Source organism: Corapipo altera, unplaced genomic scaffold (genome assembly GCF_003945725.1).
Source record: "Corapipo altera isolate COAL_440 unplaced genomic scaffold, ASM394572v1 55, whole genome shotgun sequence".
NCBI lineage: Eukaryota > Metazoa > Chordata > Aves > Passeriformes > Pipridae > Corapipo > Corapipo altera.
In genome coordinates, this window is record NW_020884882.1 from 8453659 (window position 1) to 8472065 (window position 18407).

Consider the following 18407-nt stretch of genomic DNA (forward strand, 5'->3'; position numbering starts at 1 on the left):
GCCAGGGCAGGGCGGCCGGGGCCCGGGTAGGGGGCGGCGGGGCGGGGGCCCGGCCCGGCCCGGCCCGGCCCGGCCTCGGCCCCCCGCGGCCCCGCCATGGGCGTAGACTTCGACGTGAAGACCTTCTGCCACAACCTGCGGGCCACCAAGCCGCCCTACGAGTGCCCGGTGGGCACCTGCCGCAAGATCTACAAGAGCTACAGCGGGATCGAGTACCACCTCTACCACTATGACCACGACAACCCGCCCCCGCCCCAGCACACCCCCCTGCGCAAGCACAAGAAGAAGGGGCGCCAGGCCCGCTCCGCCAACAAGCAGTCGCCCAGCCCCTCCGAGACCTCCCAGTCGCCCGGCCGAGAGGTGATGACCTACGCCCAGGCCCAGCGCATGGTGGAGGTGGACCTGCACGGCCGCGTCCACCGCATCAGCATCTTCGATAACCTCGACGTGGTGTCCGAGGACGAGGACGTTCCCGAGGAGGTGCCTGAGAACGGGAGCAATAAGGAGAACACGGAGACGCAGAGCGTCCCTCCCAAATCTGGCAAGCACAAGAACAAGGAGAAGCGCAAGGACTCCAACCACCATCACCACAATGCCTCGGCCAGCACCACCCCCAAGCTGCCCGAGGTGGTGTACCGAGAGCTGGAGCAGGACACCCCCGATGCCCCACCTCGTCCCACCTCATACTACAGGTATTGCCCGTGGCTGGGGTGTGAGGAGGCTCCCAGGCTTGTGCCCTGGGTCTGGAGGTAGAGTTGGCCCAGCTCTGTGCAGGCGGCTTGCCCATGGCCTCTGATGGCCTATCCCAGGTCCCTTGGAGCTTGCTGTCCCATGGCTTCAGGCTCTTGGGGCTCTGCCTGGCATCACCTCCCAGTTCTGAGGGGTCTGTGTGTCTACAGAGCTCTCAGTTGCTGCTTAGGTCACTGCCAGCAGTTTGATTGCTGTGCTCTTTCCTTGCTGGAACAGCGTGTACAGTCATAACAAAACCCAAATGTGTCCTTTTGCCTCGTGTTCTGCTCTTTGGAGATATGCTGGGAGAGCTCCAGAGCCCCTCAGCACCAAGGTGTACCTGTAGATCTATTTGTGGGCTTAATTCTTAATTTTTGTCCTACAGTTTTCTGTGAGAGGTTTGGTCAGTGCAGTTGCCCAAGGTAATACCTCAAGCAGGAGTTAACACAGCCCCCTCTCCAGAATTAACAAAACGTGATGCGTCCTTGCCTGGTTATCATGTCTTGGTCATGAGGCTGCTGTCTCCAGAGAACCGGCACCTTCTGGGTGGCTTGTGCAGGCCCCTGCCTTGCGCTGACAAGTCTCCAAGGCCTGACCTTGCTCCTTAGACCAGTGTTATTTTGTCTGCAAGGTGCCGCTGTGCCGCTGTGGTGCTCAGGGTGCAGCAGCACTTCTGCACATTCCTGCCTTGTCCTTGTTTCTTTATTTTGACTTATGGCTTGGCTGGAGTATTAAAATGTTCCCTCAGCCACAGCCAAACCCTGGAGTTGGGCTTCAGCAGCTCCAGCTGTGCCAAACATGCCCTCACTCTCCCGTGCTGTCCTTCCAGGTACATCGAGAAGTCGGCAGAGGAGCTGGATGAGGAGGTGGAGTATGACATGGATGAGGAGGATTACATCTGGCTGGACATCATGAATGAGCGGCGGAAGAATGAAGGTGTGAGTCCTATTCCCCAGGAGATCTTTGAGTACCTGATGGACCGACTGGAAAAGGAGTCGTACTTCGAGAGCCACAACAAGGGGGACCCGAACGCCTTGGTGGACGAGGACGCCGTCTGCTGCATCTGCAACGATGGGGAGTGTCAGAACAGCAACGTCATCCTCTTCTGCGACATGTGCAACCTGGCTGTGCACCAGGAGTGCTACGGGGTGCCCTACATCCCCGAGGGACAGTGGCTCTGCAGACGGTGCCTGCAGTCACCCTCGCGCGCTGTGGACTGCGCCCTCTGCCCGAACAAGGGGGGGGCTTTCAAGCAGACGGACGATGGGCGCTGGGCACACGTGGTCTGTGCCCTCTGGATCCCGGAGGTGTGCTTTGCCAACACCGTCTTCCTGGAGCCCATTGACAGCATAGAGCACATCCCGCCCGCGCGCTGGAAGCTGACCTGTTACATTTGCAAGCAGCGCGGCTCCGGGGCTTGCATCCAGTGTCACAAAGCCAACTGCTACACTGCCTTCCACGTCACCTGCGCCCAGCAGGCCGGGCTGTACATGAAGATGGAGCCCGTCCGGGAGACAGGTGCCAATGGTACCTCCTTCAGCGTGCGCAAAACCGCCTACTGCGACATCCACACACCGCCGGGCTCTGTGCGCAGGCTTCCCGCCCTCTCCCACAGTGAGGGGGAAGAGGAGGAGGAGGAGGAGGAAGAGGAGGGAAAGGGCTGGAGCTCTGAGAAAGTCAAAAAAGCGAAGGCCAAGTCTAGGATCAAGATGAAGAAGGCACGGAAGATTCTGGCAGAGAAACGGGCTGCAGCGCCCGTGGTCTCCGTGCCCTGCATCCCCCCTCACAGGTACGACCCACCGCCCTCCTTGGACTGGGGAGAGATTTCTCCTTTTCTCCCTGCCTCCTGTCCTGCTTTCCATGTAGACATTACCCTATTCCTCTCCTTAGCTTTTTGCACAGGTGTTTCTCACTTCATTGTTACAGAGGGCTGTGGTGGTTTCCTCTGGGAGTCCTGCAGAGAGGCAGGGCTGTGCGATGCGCTACCCCACAAAGGTGTCTGGGCCCTTGGTGGGGCAGGAAATAGCTGCTATTAGTTTAACAGCAGAGAGTGAAGTTGGCCAGATGTGTCAGGAAGCAGCTGGAGGTTCCCAGCACTCCTTTCCTGTTGTGCTGACCTCAGGCACTGGAGTAAATCAGGCAGCGAGGAGGGGACTGCTCTCCTTTCTGCTGAAGTCTGTTTTCTCCCGAGGCTGTGCCAGGCAAATGACAGAAGTGCGGGAACAACTCAGGCCTGGGAAACGGGCTAATCCCAGGTGTTGTTTTGGCTCTGGAGCGGAGAGGTCTGGGATTGGGATCCCAGTGCCCTGCTGAGCACAGTTCATGCATCCCAGCAGCCGTGTACCCCTTGCTGGGCTTCCTTAGTGTTTTGTGCCAGGTGCAGCAACAGCTGTGTCTACTCGGGGCTGCCTGTTGGAGCAGGGCTGTGCAGCTGTGGATGCTGAAAGCCTCTGCATGGCTGCCTGCGAGGAGGGGTGGCTGGAGAGCACCAGGACTCCTGCCTGCCAAGGGGCACAGTGGTCCCAAGGCTGGCTCCACAGCACAAGGGCTGTTGGAAAGGTACTTGAAGCTTTGCCAGGGGTTGTGTTTCTGTCACATCACAACCCTGTGGGCCCACAGGGGTGCAAACACCCTGTTGTTACAGGTGTAACTGCTGTGTGTCTTGCTCTGGTTGGATTGTTGGGCTGGCTTACAAATCCTGAAACAAGAGCATTTAAGAGCCTTGCCAGATTTTGTCAGTGTAGTTTATAACTCTGAGTGTCCTCAGCAGCATGTAAAAGCACATCAGGGCATCTTAGGGTGTTTTTGGATCTCATTGTCACCCTGCAGCAGGCATCACACGGTTGAAGTGCAGGTTTGGCACAGAAGTGTTTGTCATCATGGTGGTTGAACCGCCTCCTGAGCTGCTGAAAAATCCTCCTCCCCATGGCAGGAGCTGAGCCACCCCCTGAGCTGCTGAGCTCTCCTCCTCTCCACAGGACACCATCCAGCCCTCGGATCCTCAAGACTATCTCCTCTGCAGTCAGCGGGGAGCACACGTGGGCTGTGTTCTCTGGGCAATGTTCTGGTGACCTGAGGAGGCAGGTCTCTGCCACAAGGCTGCTGGCTTTTCGCCATGGTCTGTTTGTGTCCCAGCGTTATGTTTTTGCTCACTCGGGGCTTGCTCCATAGCCAGGGTCTCTTTTCCTATTTGTGGACACATTGGCAGGCAGTTTATAGACTCTTGCTGCTATCGAGCTCACAGTGAAACCCACACTGAGCTAGAAGCTGTTAACCTCTCCCCAGGCCTTCCTGTTGGGATTAATTATTCTTCAAGGGCTGTTGCCAGAATGCCAGATGTCTTCCTGTGGGAGCTGTGCTTGGCTGGTGATGGCACATGAGGCTGCCATCCCCAGTCTCTTCACCTGAGGCTGATGCAGGTTGGATCATCCCATGGGAAGAGCTGTCCCTGTGAGACAGGGAGATGCTGGGGGTTTGTCCCTTCGCCTCCGTGCTAGCAGGGCATCTCTGTCTGACTTTGCTGAATGAGGTTGTCCCGGCCCCTCCAGACTTTCTGCTGTTGTGGGGAGTAAGAAATCCCTTTTGTGGTGTTTTGGGCTGTTTAGGGTAGTCTTGGATGGGAACTCTGTTGTGCTCATGCCACCTGCTTCCTCCTCATGCTTTGCCAGGGTTGAGTTTCTCTGGTAACATTTGGCCAGGCCCTTTGTCATGGCTAGCAACCCTCAGACAAATAAATAATGGTTTTGGGGTAGGACCGTAACACTTGCAGTCTCAGGGACTGTGGGAGCTGTTAAAGGTTCCAGCCCCTGATTTGGCTGTATTGTAGCCCGACCTGGCTCAGCCTGCCTTAGGCTTTCCCCAAAAGTTGACAGGAGATAGAAAGGAGAAGTCTGTTATGGAGAGGCAAGGCTGGATGTTTCCTGGCATCCTCTCTTGTGTTTACTCTGTGTGACTTGGTGTCACAGAAATTCCTGCCATGGGAAAGGGTGTTCTCTTTCTGAGGAGCTGCTCTTAGCTGCCCCCAGCCAGGGCTTCTCCTGTAGCATCCAGGCTTGCCGTGTTGATGGGCTCTGTGGTTCCTCTCCTTTCCTCAGGCTCAGTAAGATTACAAACCGTTTAACCATCCAGAGGAAGAGCCAGTTCATGCAGAGGCTGCACAGCTACTGGACCCTAAAGAGACAGTCCCGCAATGGTGTCCCCCTGCTCCGCCGCCTTCAGACGCACTTGCAGTCACAGAGGAACTGCGACCAGGTAAGGGCTGCTTGTTTTGGGGCTTGTTGTGGGGCTGCAGGGAACCCTGGCTGTGCGTGTGCTTCCTTCACCTTCGGAGCTGCGGGCTCGGAGCCTTTGCTGCATGTGGTGCCTGCAGGTGCAGAAGGGGGGTCAGGGGTGTTGAGCTCTCAGGTGAGGAAAGGGCAGCCCCAGCTGCTTTTGCTGCTTCACCTTCTCCTTCGCTCTCAGCATTCAGAGAATTGCCAGACAGTGAGGCTGCTGGCAGCCTGCCACGGGGAGGGAATCCTGCGCTCTCCGGCTGCCACACAGAAGGTAGCTCCTTTCTCGTGCCTGCATTTGGCCGGTGGCAATGGCAGACCTGTCAGAAATGGCTCTAGTATGAGGCTGCTGTGTCAGCCAGCATTGAGAGAGATGGCTGGGGATCTCAGAAGCAGTCTCTAAGGAACCAAGGCTTCACTCACAGTTTCTGATACCACTCCAGAAGCACTCCCTCTGGGTGCTGCTTCCAGCCCAGTGTCTGCCTCAGCCCATAGTCAGCAATTCACAGATGTGAAGCCTCTGGTGCCAGAGAGGAAGATTTTTCTTCTGGCTCCCCTTCTGAGCTCTACATCTTTCTTTCTGAGCCCTTTGATGACTGTGACTGGGCAGGGGTTTCTCCTTCTTTGGCCCCTCTCTTTTTTTTTTTCTGGAGAAGAGTTGAGACTGCTTCTGCTCATCTTTGGCTACAGGAAGATAAATATTTGTTGTTTATTTGGTGCTCCAGAAGTATAATCAAACAGAGCTGTGTTCCTTTTTTGCCCTATTGCACTTTGCTGGATCTCTGAGCAGCAGCACAGACCTCTTGGGCAGCTGCAGGCAATCGGTCATGTTAGGAAGAGTATTTCCAGAGGCTCGGGGTGTGGCTTTTTGGCATCCTAAGGGCTGTGGTGACCAAGGGGCAGGTATTTAGCTCTGGTGAGACTGTTCCTGAGTCACTTGCCTAGGTTACAGCAAGGGAACCGGGACCTTTGCTGAACCAACAGGGTCAGGCTGGTTCCCTTTGCCATGGAAGATCCCCAGCACATGGTCAGGAAGGTGGAGATGGGAGCACATCTCTTATCAGCTCATGGTCTCTGATGTTCCTGCAGAGAGACACTGAGGATAAGAACTGGGCCCTGAAGGAGCAGCTGAAGTCATGGCAGCGCCTCCGCCATGACCTCGAGCGCGCGCGCTTGCTGGTGGAGCTGATACGCAAGCGGGAGAAGCTCAAGAGAGAGACGGTAACGATTGTTTGCCCCTCCTTGGGGAGCCGTTGGGGTGGGTGTGAGTAGGGGCTCCTTAGAGTGCTGTAGGTGTGTGCCAGGGTCCCCTTGCCCGTGCTGTGCCCTGTCCCAGCGGCTCTGAGCAAAGGTGGCTGCTCTGCAAGGTGCAGGTGGGACACGCAGGTGCTGGAGCTGGTGTTACACCTCCAATCCCCAGAGATGGGGGTGAGGGGCAGTCCCTGCCCCTCAGTGAGAAGAGGAGAGGGGTTGCTGTCCTGCAGGGCTGCACCGCTGCTCCCTGGGGACAGTTCCCTCTGTCTGGGTGGGGGCAGGGGCTCAGCCCCGCTCTGTTCCTCTGTTTCAGATCAAAGTCCAGCAGGTGGCACTGGAAATGCAGCTGACCCCCTTCCTCATCCTCCTCCGCAAGACACTTGAGCAGCTGCAGGAGAAAGACACAGGCAACATCTTCAGCGAGCCGGTCCCTCTGTCTGAGGTAACAGAAATCTACGAAGTAAGAACCCTCTCCCCCAGATTTCTGCTTCACTCAAACTTGTCCCTTGCTCGTGCCAAGGGCTGCCCAGGGTGTGTTCTGGTCCAGAAGCTCCCTGAGCAGCTTGGTGCTGGCTCACACATCCTAGCACCCTTCACTCACCCTAGGGGGGTGTGCAGCAATGCTCCTCCTGGATGAGCCAAATGCAGAACAGCCAAGCCGGTGCTGGCTGGGAGCACAGCACTTGGCTCTTCCTCTGTGTGTGTTACTGGTGACACCCTGGGATCTGTGAGCAGTTGGGGATTCCCACTGGGAAAGGCAAAATGCCAGCCCTTGTCAGTTGGCATGCTCTTACCTGTCCTCTTGTGAAGGCCTCTGCCAGGTGACTGACTCAGCACAGGGATGGGTTTTACCCCCAAACTGTCACTGCTGTGGGCAGGGGAGATGATTCCTGAGATTCATCAAGTTCCGGCCTGGGGACGTAGGGAAGGGCCATGCTGGCTCTGCACAGCGCTGGCAGTGGGTCAGCACAGAGGCGTCTCAGCAGAACGGGGAGGAAGGCTGTGCCCCACCTGCAGCCAGTGCTGCCACCTGGACGGCTCTTTTTTTCCTGTCTGCACTCACCCTCACTCCCAGGGGCTGCGCTTACAGCTCCATCCCCACGGAACACCAGCATACTGGATCCCAGCTGCCTGCAGGCAGGAGGAGAGGACAGGGTGCTGCCATCTGTGCTGGACCTGTAAAAACGCTTCAGAGTGTGTATCCACAGGTTGAGACAGCACATGGGCTCCCTAATCCGGAGGCGTTACTGTTCCTCAAGCTGCAAAAGCAGATGGCATTCCCCGATGTGCATTTGGGCAGAGCACAGGAAGCGATACCTGATTCCTCTAACAACTGTTTTCTTGGAGCAGGTACTGCTAACTGTCTCCTGGGCCTTCAGCTCTGGCTCTCTCCTCATGCAGGTCCCGGACTACTTGGATCACATCAAGAAGCCAATGGATTTTCAGACAATGAAACAAAACCTGGAAGCCTATCGTTATCTGAATTTCGATGACTTTGAGGAGGATTTCAACCTGATCATCAACAACTGTTTGAAATACAATGCCAAAGACACAATCTTCTACCGGGCAGCCATCCGTCTGCGGGAGCAGGGAGGCGCCGTGCTCCGGCAGGCTCGCCGGCAGGCTGAGAAGATGGGCATTGACTTCGAGACAGGCATGCACTTCCCCCACTGCGTAACGGTGGAAGAGGCTCAGATCCAAGACATTGAGGATGGTGGGTACTTGTCCCCTGTCCCAGGGTACGAGGGCTACTCGGAGGTAAAGCCAGGGCAGAGTCAGGGCACCCAAGAGTCTGTTTGAGCTGCCTCCCATGGGAAGTTCAGTTGCATGCTGGGCTGTGTGTCCCCACTTCCTGGAGAGATGGAGACTTTGCTAGCCAGGTACCTCTTGGCTCTCTTAGGTTGGTTCTAGGCAATAGTTTGTCTATGTGTCCTGCCAGTCCCTTGGTCCCTTGTCCTCCTGTTGGTCAGAGCAGGGGTCTGCCCAGGATGTGGCCTCTCTGGCCCATGTCAGGGTACAGTCACTCGCCCCATCCCCAGCACTGGTTGTGAGCTGCTGAGGCTCTTGCTGTGCTGCCTGGCTAGAAGGATGAACTCCCCCTGGTCAGAGCTGTGTATTCCCCCTCCCTTCCTAGCTGTCGGCTTTGCTGGCTGCCACACTGCTCCAGATACCCCATACTCTGTGGTTGTAGTGCTGCTTGTCTCTGGGCATTGGGGAGCACCACCAAGAACATATTGTCAGAGAAGGGGCGTTTTAGGTTCCCCATGTCCCTGCTTCAGCACAAGACAGGCTCAGACAGGGGAACTTCCCTGCTCTGTAATGCTTCAGGATCCTTTTGACTTCTGTTTTTTCCTGTTACAGTTCCCTTTTTTTTTTCCTGTTGTGTCCTTTCTCCAGCCAATGGGAACCCTGGTATCCTCCATACTGCTGATCAGCCTGCTTTCCCCAATGGTCCCAACTAGCTGGTTTTCCCCCTCTCAGGGAAAACGCTCTTTTAGGGTATCTTCCCTAAAGGGTTCACAGGTGTTTGATGCCATGTCAGCTACTTCCCTTCTGCAGGGAACCTGGATTGCCCAATGCCCTTTCATGTAGAGGAGCTCCAATGAGTTCCCGATTTCTTTCATCCATCTGCTCCTCTTTGTTCCCCCAGAAGATGTGCGGCTGCTGCTCTCGGAGAATCAGAAGCACCTGCCTTTGGAGGAGCAGCTGAAGATCCTGCTGGAGCGGCTGGATGAGGTCAACGCGGGCAAGCAGAGCATAGGACGGTCCCGCCGGGCCAAGATGATCAAAAAGGAGATCACAGTCCTCCGGCGGAAGCTCGCGCACCCGCGGGACCTGGGCCGGGACGGGCTGGAGCGGCACAGCTCCTCTGCCAGGGGAGTCATGCAGTCCCACAACCCCTGTGAGAAGGACCTGCAGACAGACAGTGCTGCAGAGGAGAGCAGCAGCCAGGAGACTGGCAAAGGTAATGCTCCTTCCAAAACACTGCCAGTTCAGGGAGCGGTGGAGAGCTGCCTCTGGACTGGCTTGGCTGGGGAGCAGCTGCCCTGCCAGGTGCATCCTGAGGCTGGAGGGCTGTGTGCGCAGCTCCCCACACACACCTCACTCTTCACTTCTCTGTGTGAGTGGGGCAGGTGGCCTCTTGCAGGATGGTCCCTTATCTCCCATTCCCGTGCAGGGATTCATTTCCTGTAATCTCTCCCAAAGAGGTGGGTACAGAGTATGATGTCATGCCTCCCTGGGCTCCCTCCCAGTGTGCCCCTCTGAGGATGGCACACACTGAGTAGTTTATAGTGAGCCATGCCAGCCAAGCAGGGGGGATTGGCAGCTGAAGGAGACCACATTCAATGTCTGGAACAGCTGCAGCCTAGTGTGTGTTTGCCCCTGGGGAGGGTTGGCAGATTGCTGGTGTTCACAGCACAGTCAGTGCTCACCTGGTGAGCTTGTCTCCTGGTCAATCAAGGAACTGGATGTTGTCCCAGAGACTGAGAGTTCCAGCTGTGTGATGTCGGGCATGAGATGGATTTTTTCGTCCTGCCAGGCCCTGCCAGCTCAGCCATGCTGTGGGGTTCTCTAGGGGCATTATGGAGCAGACTGCCTTCAGCGTCCCTTCCTGCCTGGGGGCACAAGAGGGAGTTGCAATGGTACTGACTGCCGAGCTCCAAATGCTCTCTTGGGTTGGGATTCAAACACAGGCCAGGTACCAGCTCCCTGGACAGAGATGTTGAGATGGGGTCTGTGGGGACACAGAAGAAGCTCCAGGCAGAGCTGCCAGGTGTCACTAGGGGTTTGCCACCTCTGCATCCCAGTCCTGTCCACTAATCACCAGGAAAAGCAGGCTCTTCTGCAAGCAGGGACCTTTGTCTTTCAGGCCCTTCTTTGATGTCTCTGTCTAGCTTTTACTGTCAGCAGACTGGAAAGTTTGACTCTGAAGTTGCAGGTGTGGCAGCACTTGGGATGGAGGATCTTCCAAAATAATGTTCTCAAGAAATGAAGCTGTTTCTTGACACCACTGCCACGCAGTTCCTGCCAGCAGGGCTAGAGCTGACACCTTCTTCCTCTTCCAGGTCTGGGTCCCAATTCTTCTTCCACCCCAGCACATGAAGTTGGCAGGAGGACCTCAGTGCTCTTCTCCAAGAAGAACCCTAAAACTGCAGGGCCCCCAAAACGTCCGGGACGCCCTCCAAAGAATCGAGACAGCCAGATCACTCCTGGGCACGGGAACAGCCCCATTGGGCCCCCCCAGCTCCCAATAATGGGGTCCTCCCAGCGGCAGAGGAAGCGAGGGCGGAGCCCACGGCCCAGCTCCAGCTCGGACAGTGACAGTGACAAGTCTGCGGAGGACACTCCCATGGGTGGGTGCAGCCGGGCAGCCGTGGCCCCGCTGGCAGCGCGTGGCAGGGGCTGGCGCAGTGGTAACGCTCTTCTCATGGGGTGTTTTGCAGACTTGCCAGCCAACGGTTTCAGCAGTGGGAACCAGCCTGTGAAGAAAAGCTTCCTGGTGTACCGCAACGACTGCAATCTTCCTCGGAGCAGCTCCGACTCAGAGTCCAGCAGCAGCAGCAGCAGCAGTGCTGCCTCAGACCGCACCAGGTACTGTCCCTGGCCCAGCTCTGGAGACACTGGTGCTGCTCGGGGTGTCAGTGGGTGGCTCTTGGCCTCGAGTTGCTGGATGAGGAGCCCATTTCATGGTCTATGTCTCTTTCACCCTCCTGCTGCTCCCAGCTAATCCCTAGAAATCTGCAGGGTTTGTATCTTTTTTAATTTAAAACCTAAAGGTGTGATTGTGCACCGAAGGGCTAGCAAGGAGCATGAACTGGGGAATTCCCTCTTGGCACAGCAGCTGCTCTGTCACTGCCCTTGCAGCTGCCAGCACCATCAGGTTCCTGTCTGTGCTTCTAATTCTGATCAGTGCACATCCTCCTGCGTGAAACTGGGTGGGGGTCTGGCTGGCACCGTGGCAGAAGCACCATCCCACCTTTCTGCCTGGTACCCCTGCCAAGTCCTTCCCAGTGCCGAGGCCAGCAGCTGGAGCCCACAAGCCCTGGTGTCCCACCAGGCTGGCCCTCCCAGAAGCAATTTCTGAAAGTTTAACATGACTCCTACTGATGGCTCTGCTCCCTGTCTCCGCAGCACAACACCCTCCAAGCAGGGCAGAGGGAAACCTTCCTTCTCCCGAGTGAACTTCCCGGAAGACAGCAGTGAGGACACGTCGGGGACGGAGAATGAGTCCTACTCTGTGGGCACTGGACGAGGCGTGGGACATGGCAGTAAGTACTGTGGCTGTGCAGCCACACGTCTGGCTGGCATCGTCACCTGGGGGGACGCAGCTGACCCCTCTCTCCCCTCTCCTCTGGCACAGTGGTGCGCAAGGGCATGGGGCGCGGCGCGGGGTGGCTCTCTGAGGATGAAGATTCCTCCCTGGACGCCCTGGATCTGGTGTGGGCCAAGTGCCGGGGGTACCCCTCCTATCCAGCACTGGTGAGTACTGCCCATCATCGGGGCGTCCAAAATCCATGTCCCCTTCCTGCAGACTGGCTCTTGGGGTCCCCGTTCCCCTCTCAGCCTTCCCCTGCTCTTTTGGCAGATCATTGATCCCAAGATGCCGCGGGAAGGCATGTTCCACCATGGTGTCCCCATCCCCGTGCCCCCCTTGGAGGTGCTGAAGCTGGGGGAGCAGATGACTCAGGAAGCACGCGAGCACCTCTACCTTGTCCTCTTCTTTGATAACAAGCGCACTTGGTAAGGCCGGGGCGCCGGGGGCTTTGGGGGGGGGTGTCCGGAGACGATTGTAACCCTCAAACGAGGTGGCCCCCTGCTCCCTGCAGGCAGTGGTTGCCCCGGACGAAGCTGGTGCCTCTGGGGGTGAACCAGGACCTGGACAAGGAGAAGATGCTGGAGGGCCGCAAGTCCAACATCCGCAAGTCGGTGCAGATCGCCTACCACCGCGCCATGCAGCACCGCAACAAGGTGCAGGGCGAGCAGAGCAGTGACTCCAGCGAGAGCGACTGAGCCGGCCCCGCCGGCCGCTCCCCCGCCGAATCTCAGGGCAAACGGGGCTCGGGGACCCCCGTGCAGCTGGCCTGCACCCACTGGGGGATAGGGAACCGGGAGGGGTGGGGCCGGCCCCCCCGCGCCCTCCCCACTCTCCCATTCCCGGTGCCCGCTCCCTCCAGCCTGCCGCTCCTCGGGATGCTGTTCTGGCCGCCGCCGTGCCCCAGGGCGGCCTCCGCGCCCCCAACCCCCTGTGCTGCCCCCAACCCCCGGGCCCAGCCCCCCCGGCCGGCCCCGCGCTTGGACGTTGTTTGTATTTATTTTGAAGGAAGAAAAATCTATTGATTCTTAGAAAATAAACCTCCGCTGCGGAGCCGCGGCCGCTGCGGGCGGGGCGGGAGAGGGGGGAACACGTGTGGCGCCGTCGGCCGCGCTTCCGTCGGCGGGCGGAAACCGGGGCGGGGAGCGGCGGGAGCTCCGCCCGCGCGGGGTTTGTCTGTGCTGGGGAGCGACGGGGCCGCTGCGGGGCCGGGGGCGCGGGCCGGGCAGCGGTGAGGAGGTGCGGGGCCGGGCCAGGCTGGGGCGGCGTGGGGCTCAGCGCCGCGCAGTGCCTGACCCCGCCGCCCCCGCGGGCAGGGGCGCGCAGCCGCCCCCCGACCCCCATGAAGCTGCGGGACGCCCCGTCCGCCTACCCGTCGCTGTGGCGCTGCCTGCCGTGCCCGCTGGCCGAGCTGCGCCTGGACCTGGTGCTGTCCTCGGGACAGAGCTTCCGGTGAGCCAGCACGGGGGTCCCGCGCCCCCCGGCCCGGCCCTGCGCGCCCGGGCCCGCCCCGACGTGCCCGTGTGCGGCAGGTGGTGGGAGAGCAGCCCGGGGGCCTGGACAGGCGTGCTGGAGGGCCGCGTCTGGACACTGCGGCAGGACCGGGACCGGCTCTGGTACACGGTGTACGGCGAGGAGGATGAGCACAAGGAACGGGGTCGGTGCCCCGCCAAAGCAGCCAAGCTGGACGGTGCGGAGACAGACCGGATCCTGCGCGACTACTTCCAGCTGGACGTGGGTCTGTCGGCCCTGTATCGTGAGTGGGAGGCGGCCGACCCCCTCTTCCGCAAGGTGGCCGAGGACTTCCCAGGTGAGGCTGCTCCATGGGGCCACAAGAGATGGCCACAGCACCTGCCCGGCATCCCCTCACTGTGTCCTGCCTGCAGGGGTGCGGGTACTGCGGCAGGACCCCGTCGAGTGCCTCTTCTCCTTCATCTGCACCTCCAACAACCACATTTCCCGCATCACTGCCATGATTGAGCGCCTCTGCCAGGCCTTTGGCCGCCACCTCTGCTGCATCGACGCCCGGCCGTTCCACGCCTTCCCGTCCCTCTCGGCACTCACAGGTCTGCTGTCGCCCCACCACTTCCACCCCACAATGGCCTCACCTGTGCCCACCCACATCCCTGTGCTGTGTCCACGCAGGCACTGATGCCGAGGCCCAGCTGCGGGCACTGGGCTTTGGGTACCGGGCCAAGTTTGTCAGTGGGAGTGCGCGGGCCATCGCCCAGGGGCTTGGTGCCGAGGGGCTGCGCCAGCTCCGCACCGCGCCCTACGCCGAGGCCAGGAAGGTGCTGTGCGCCCTGCCCGGTGTAGGTGCCAAGGTGGGTGCCAGGGTGGGGGTGGGATGGGAATGGGGTTCAGCATCAGGGGCTGACAGTGCTGCTGGTGGCAGGTGGCTGACTGCGTCTGCCTGATGTCCCTGGACAAGGCCGAGGCGGTGCCAGTGGACACCCATGTCTGGCACATTGCACGGCAGCGCTATGGCATGGCGGTGGGCAGCAAGAGCCTGACCCCCCGGGCCTACCAGGAGATCGGTGAGGGCAGGGCTGGGCCCTGACATGGGACCTCAGGGATGGTGCCTGTCCCCCCCATGCTGGCACTCACCCTCTCTCCACAGGCGATTTTTTTCGGGGGCTGTGGGGCCCCCGCGCTGGCTGGGCACAAGCGGTGAGTACCCCTGTCCCAGGCAGCTTGGGGCTCAGCCCTTGCCCCTATCCTGGCCATACCCACCCCATCATCTCTCTCCCCTCCAGGTACTGTTCTGTGCTGACCTCCGCAAGGGCCAGGAGCTGACCAGCAGCCGGGATCAGGCCTGGGAGAGCTGAAGCCAGGACCACCATGGGGATGGGCCCCCCTAGGGACACCCAAGGAGGAAGAGTGGCTTGAGTGGGACACTGTGCGTGCTGCGAGCCTGGGACAGAGGGAGGTGGGCTGTGCCTGTCCCCTGCCCACTGTGTGTGTGGAGGGAGCCGCTGCTTTGGGCAGTGAGGCCGGGGGGAATCAGGGCTGTGTCCAGCTCCCCCAGGGCAGAGCCGAGCCAAGCACCTTTGGCCTCTTGCCTTTATTACAAGCAATAAAATAGAAACATACATTTGGAAAATTCTCCTTGAACATGCTGGGGGTGGGGGTGTGGGACAGTGCCAGGCCAGGCGTGGACGAAGGGAGGGAATGGATGTGGGAAGGGGCCTGCGACACAGCCCCAAGCTGGGGGTGCTCTGTGGGGTGCCCCTGCCCCGATGCAGATCTCTGCTGTGAGCCTGCAATGAGGGCAGCCCCACAAACCCAGAGCAAGCACAGCAGGGTGCCCTCACACTGTCCCCCCTGCTCCTGCACTGTAGGGCCCCCCACCCCACATGGTGCCCATGGGAGGGCTGGGCCCCCCTGGATGTGGCTATGTGGGGCCGTGCTCAGTCTGGAGGGAGGCGCTGACCTCTGCTTGTGGGTGGGTGCCCACAGTCTGACCCTGCAGGGAGGAGCAGGGTGAGATCCTGGCAGCAGCCCTGAGGGGTGCAGGATGGGGATTAGGGGGTCAGGGCTCACCATTGCTGGTCCCCCCTACCAGCCGCTCGCTGGGGCTGGTGGGAGTTGTCTGTCCAGGGATGTCCTGGCTGGTTCCCAACTGCAGCTTTCTCATGTGTCTCACCACTGCCGTGGCGTTGAAAGCTTGCTGTCAACCCCACAGTATCTGTCACCTGACATGGGGTGCCTGGGAGATCTCTGTGTCCCCCAGCACCCCGCAGCAACCCCCACTCACCTTCCACTTGCTCTTTGCGAAGTTCTTCTTGATCTGCTCGCTCACTGACTGGTGGATGTTCTTGTCCAGGGCTGTGTCCCCAGCGATCCTGAAGTGAGATGGGGGTCAGCTAGGGCCCCCCTACCTCATGACTGCTGTGGGGTGAGCCAGAGAAGGGGCAGATTGTGGCAGGTCACCCCTTACCAGGGATGCTGCAGTGCTTGCTCACAGGTGAAGCGCTTGCTGGGGTCCTTCTCCATCAGGTGTTGGATGAAGTCCTTGGCTGTGACAGGGCATTGAGCAGCTGTGAGTGTCTATGCCCACCATTCCCTTGGGTTCTGTGAGACACTGTGCCAGGCTCCCAGCCCTCACCACCCTTGTGGTCTCAGCTCACCCGAGTCCGAGATGTCATCCCAGTAAGGCGAGTCAAACTCGTACTCGGCCCGCAGGATCTGCTCAAAGAGCTTGGCATCGTTCTCATCATAGAAAGGGGGGTAACCGCAGAGCCTGGGGGTGGGGGGAGAGGGATGCTGGCCCTAGGCAGCCCTGCGGGGCCAGGCCCCCAGGATAGGAAGGGGTGGGAGGGGGGAAACATACAGAATGTAGGCGATGACCCCGATGGACCAGCAATCCACTGCCTTGCTGTAAGGCTTCTGTGCCAGCACCTCAGGGGCTGGGGGGGATGGCAGGGGTGAGGGGGGACCCCAACCTGTGGGGATACCCCAACCCCACACCCAGGGTGGTGGCAGCCCACAGCAGGCACTCACCCACATAGCCAGGGGTGCCACAGGCCGTGGACATGACACTGCCACAGCCCTCGATCTTTGACAGCCCGAAGTCACTGATCATGATCTTGGAGTCCTCGTCCATGCTGTAATAGAGCAGGTTCTCGGGCTGCGAGGAGAGGGGGTTCAGGGAAGGGCAACACTGGGCTCTCCTCCTGCCACCACCACGAGGGTGCTGCATGCGTCCCCCTCACCCCCAAATGCTCACCTTCAGGTCGCGGTGGACAATGCCCATGTCATGCAGGTACTTGACGGCATCGAGGATCTGCCGGATCAGGGCGCTGGCATCCCGCTCGGTGTAGAAGCCCTTCTCCACGATGCGGTCGAAGAGTTCCCCCCCTGAGACCCTACAGGGATGGGCAGCACCCATCAGCACAGTCCCCACTCCAAGACCTCTCTGGAGCCCCCCAACAACACTCACAGCTGCATGATGAGGTAGAGGTGAGTGCCACTCTCGTAGATGTCATCCAAGGCCACAATATTGGGGTGCTTGATCCTGCAGGGGGAGGTGCAGGGGCATGAGGGGACTCCAGCCTGCCCCCACCCCAGCCCCCACGGGACAGAGAGCAGCCAGGCTCCGCGCCGCAGGGCATCACGCGCTGCCGGCTATTTTGGGCACTGGCAATAACATGCGGCAATGGGTGCTGGCAGTGGGGAGCTGTGCCGGGTCGTGGGGGTGCCATGGGGTGGGACTCCCACCCTGGTGCTGGGACAGCCCCTACTTGTGGAGGACGGCGATCTCGTTCTCGATGCTGGTCTCCTTCCCCTCCAGCGCCTTCTTGGCGATGCACTTGATGGCCACCAGCTTCCGTGTCACCTTCTCCTCCGCTAGGACCACCTCGGAGAAGGCCCCCCTGGGGGGGTTAAGGGATAAGCAGGGCGGGGGGGGCTGCCAGCCAGAGCCGTCAGTGCCACCATGCCACGATTGTCATGGCGACAGGCAGAAAGTCCAGCTATTTATAGGAGAAAAGCAAGTGGGAGCCATCCGCTGGGATGGCTGGACAGCAATAGAGTGCCAGCAATAGAGTGCCTGGCACCACTTGTCCCTCCCGGTATGGCTGCACCATCCTATTAGACAGGATAAGGCTGTGATGCTGCTGGGGCTGAGCCATGCTGGAGCTGAGCCCCATGTGGATTTTGGCAGCCCTGTGCCATGCCATCCCGCAGCACCCAGGGTCACCCAAGGGCTGAGGTGCCCGTTAGTAGCCGGGCAAAGCTGCTGGCAGTGCCTAAGTGGGGAAGTGACAGGCAGCATGTTCACGCTGCGAAGGACCCTAAGCCTTGACATAATTAACGTGCTAATCCAGCCTAAGAGCCTTACGGTGCTGTGGGCACCAGTGGAAACCCCTCTGCCAGCTGGGGGACCATCCTTGGGCATGGCACAGTCACGCTGTGGCACAGCAGGAGGAACCAGCCAACGCCAGTGGGAGATGGCACCTGCACCTGTGCCATACAGTGTCTCCCCTCATGTGCCAGCCCCACCTCAGGCCAGGATTTGAGCCAGTTCCACTCGGCAGGTCTGGGAAAGCTGGAGGGGCCAGACCCATCACGGTTGTCACCGATGTGTCCCCCAGACTGCGACTCACGTGCCCAGGACATCTCGGAAGTCGTAGATCCGCCGAATATCCTCGGTCCTCTTCTTCCAGCTGGGTCCATCCTGCCCCAGCGGCATGGTGCCCCGTGGGGCCACCCACTCCCACCTGTGACACGAGTGAGAGACAGGGTAGGGACAGGGTGTCAGCATGCCGGGATGGTGTGGGGACTCGGGGGGGGTGACGGGGTGCTAAGGGGACGTGGTTGTCATCGTGGGGTCATGGGAACAAGCTGTGCCCGTGCGGGAGTTTTGGCACGGGATGTCCCACTGGGGACACAGGCAGGCACCCTCCAGTTGCCCGCCCATGGGGCTGGCGCGGGGCGGGCGGGCAGAGGGAAGGTCTCAGACACACGCGTGAGTGCGCGGGGGGGTCCCCACCGCCATTCCCCACGCCTGCCAGCTGGCACAGCCGCGCCGGGCGGGACACGCGTGGGAGCCGGAGCTGCGCAGCGCGGGTGGTGACGCGCAGCTCCGCCGCCGCCACTCGGGGCCGCGCGTGGGCACGGTGTCCGCCCGCGGGCACGCCGCCCCCGCCCCGCCCCGCCCTTACCGACGGCCCCGGCCCCGGGCCCGCGGCGGAGCAGCGGCGACTCCTCCCGGCGCGGCGCCGCCGGACAGCGCTGACGTCACGGCGGGGGGCGGGCGCGCGCCCGGCCGCCGCCAATGGGAGGGGGCGGTTCGGCCGCCGGGGGGGGGGGGCGGGGGGGCCCCGCCGGACCCCCGG

General features: G+C 60.3%; 3 protein-coding genes across 5 annotated transcripts; 2 read left to right on the forward strand and 1 right to left on the reverse strand.

Annotated features, from left to right (window-relative positions):
- Nucleotides 1-34: 34 nt before the first annotated feature.
- Nucleotides 35-12608, forward strand: BRPF1 (bromodomain and PHD finger containing 1). 3 transcript variants are annotated; one of them, XM_027640869.1, is made up of 13 exons: nt 35-692; nt 1559-2518; nt 4824-4980; nt 6090-6221; nt 6568-6696; nt 7656-7968; nt 8905-9219; nt 10322-10609; nt 10700-10847; nt 11388-11524; nt 11617-11735; nt 11842-11996; nt 12062-12608. In XM_027640869.1, exons 1-13 carry the CDS (start codon nt 97-99, stop codon nt 12264-12266), a joined length of 3654 nt encoding a protein of 1217 aa, XP_027496670.1. In that variant the 5' UTR covers nt 35-96; the 3' UTR covers nt 12267-12608. The 3 variants fall into 3 exon arrangements, with proteins under 3 accessions (XP_027496670.1, XP_027496671.1, XP_027496672.1); XM_027640870.1 differs by having other exon boundaries at nt 12083-12608; XM_027640871.1 differs by having other exon boundaries at nt 8908-9219; nt 12083-12608.
- A 200-nt stretch (nt 12609-12808) lies between these two features.
- On the forward strand, nt 12809-14671 carry OGG1 (8-oxoguanine DNA glycosylase). Its single transcript, XM_027640878.1, has 7 exons — nt 12809-13020; nt 13101-13378; nt 13455-13634; nt 13714-13892; nt 13964-14105; nt 14189-14238; nt 14325-14671. The coding sequence occupies exons 1-7, from the start codon at nt 12911-12913 to the stop codon at nt 14394-14396; spliced, it is 1011 nt and encodes a 336-aa protein (XP_027496679.1). The 5' UTR covers nt 12809-12910; the 3' UTR covers nt 14397-14671.
- On the reverse strand, nt 14618-18290 carry CAMK1 (calcium/calmodulin dependent protein kinase I). Its single transcript, XM_027640877.1, has 12 exons — nt 18234-18290; nt 17676-17789; nt 16812-16943; nt 16511-16585; nt 16298-16436; nt 16072-16198; nt 15902-15977; nt 15699-15811; nt 15509-15587; nt 15326-15413; nt 15112-15238; nt 14618-15034 (listed from the first exon to the last, which is right to left on the reverse strand). The coding sequence occupies exons 2-12, from the start codon at nt 17759-17761 to the stop codon at nt 14979-14981; spliced, it is 1098 nt and encodes a 365-aa protein (XP_027496678.1). The 5' UTR covers nt 17762-17789; nt 18234-18290; the 3' UTR covers nt 14618-14978.
- Between the last annotated feature and the right edge of the window lie 117 nt (nt 18291-18407).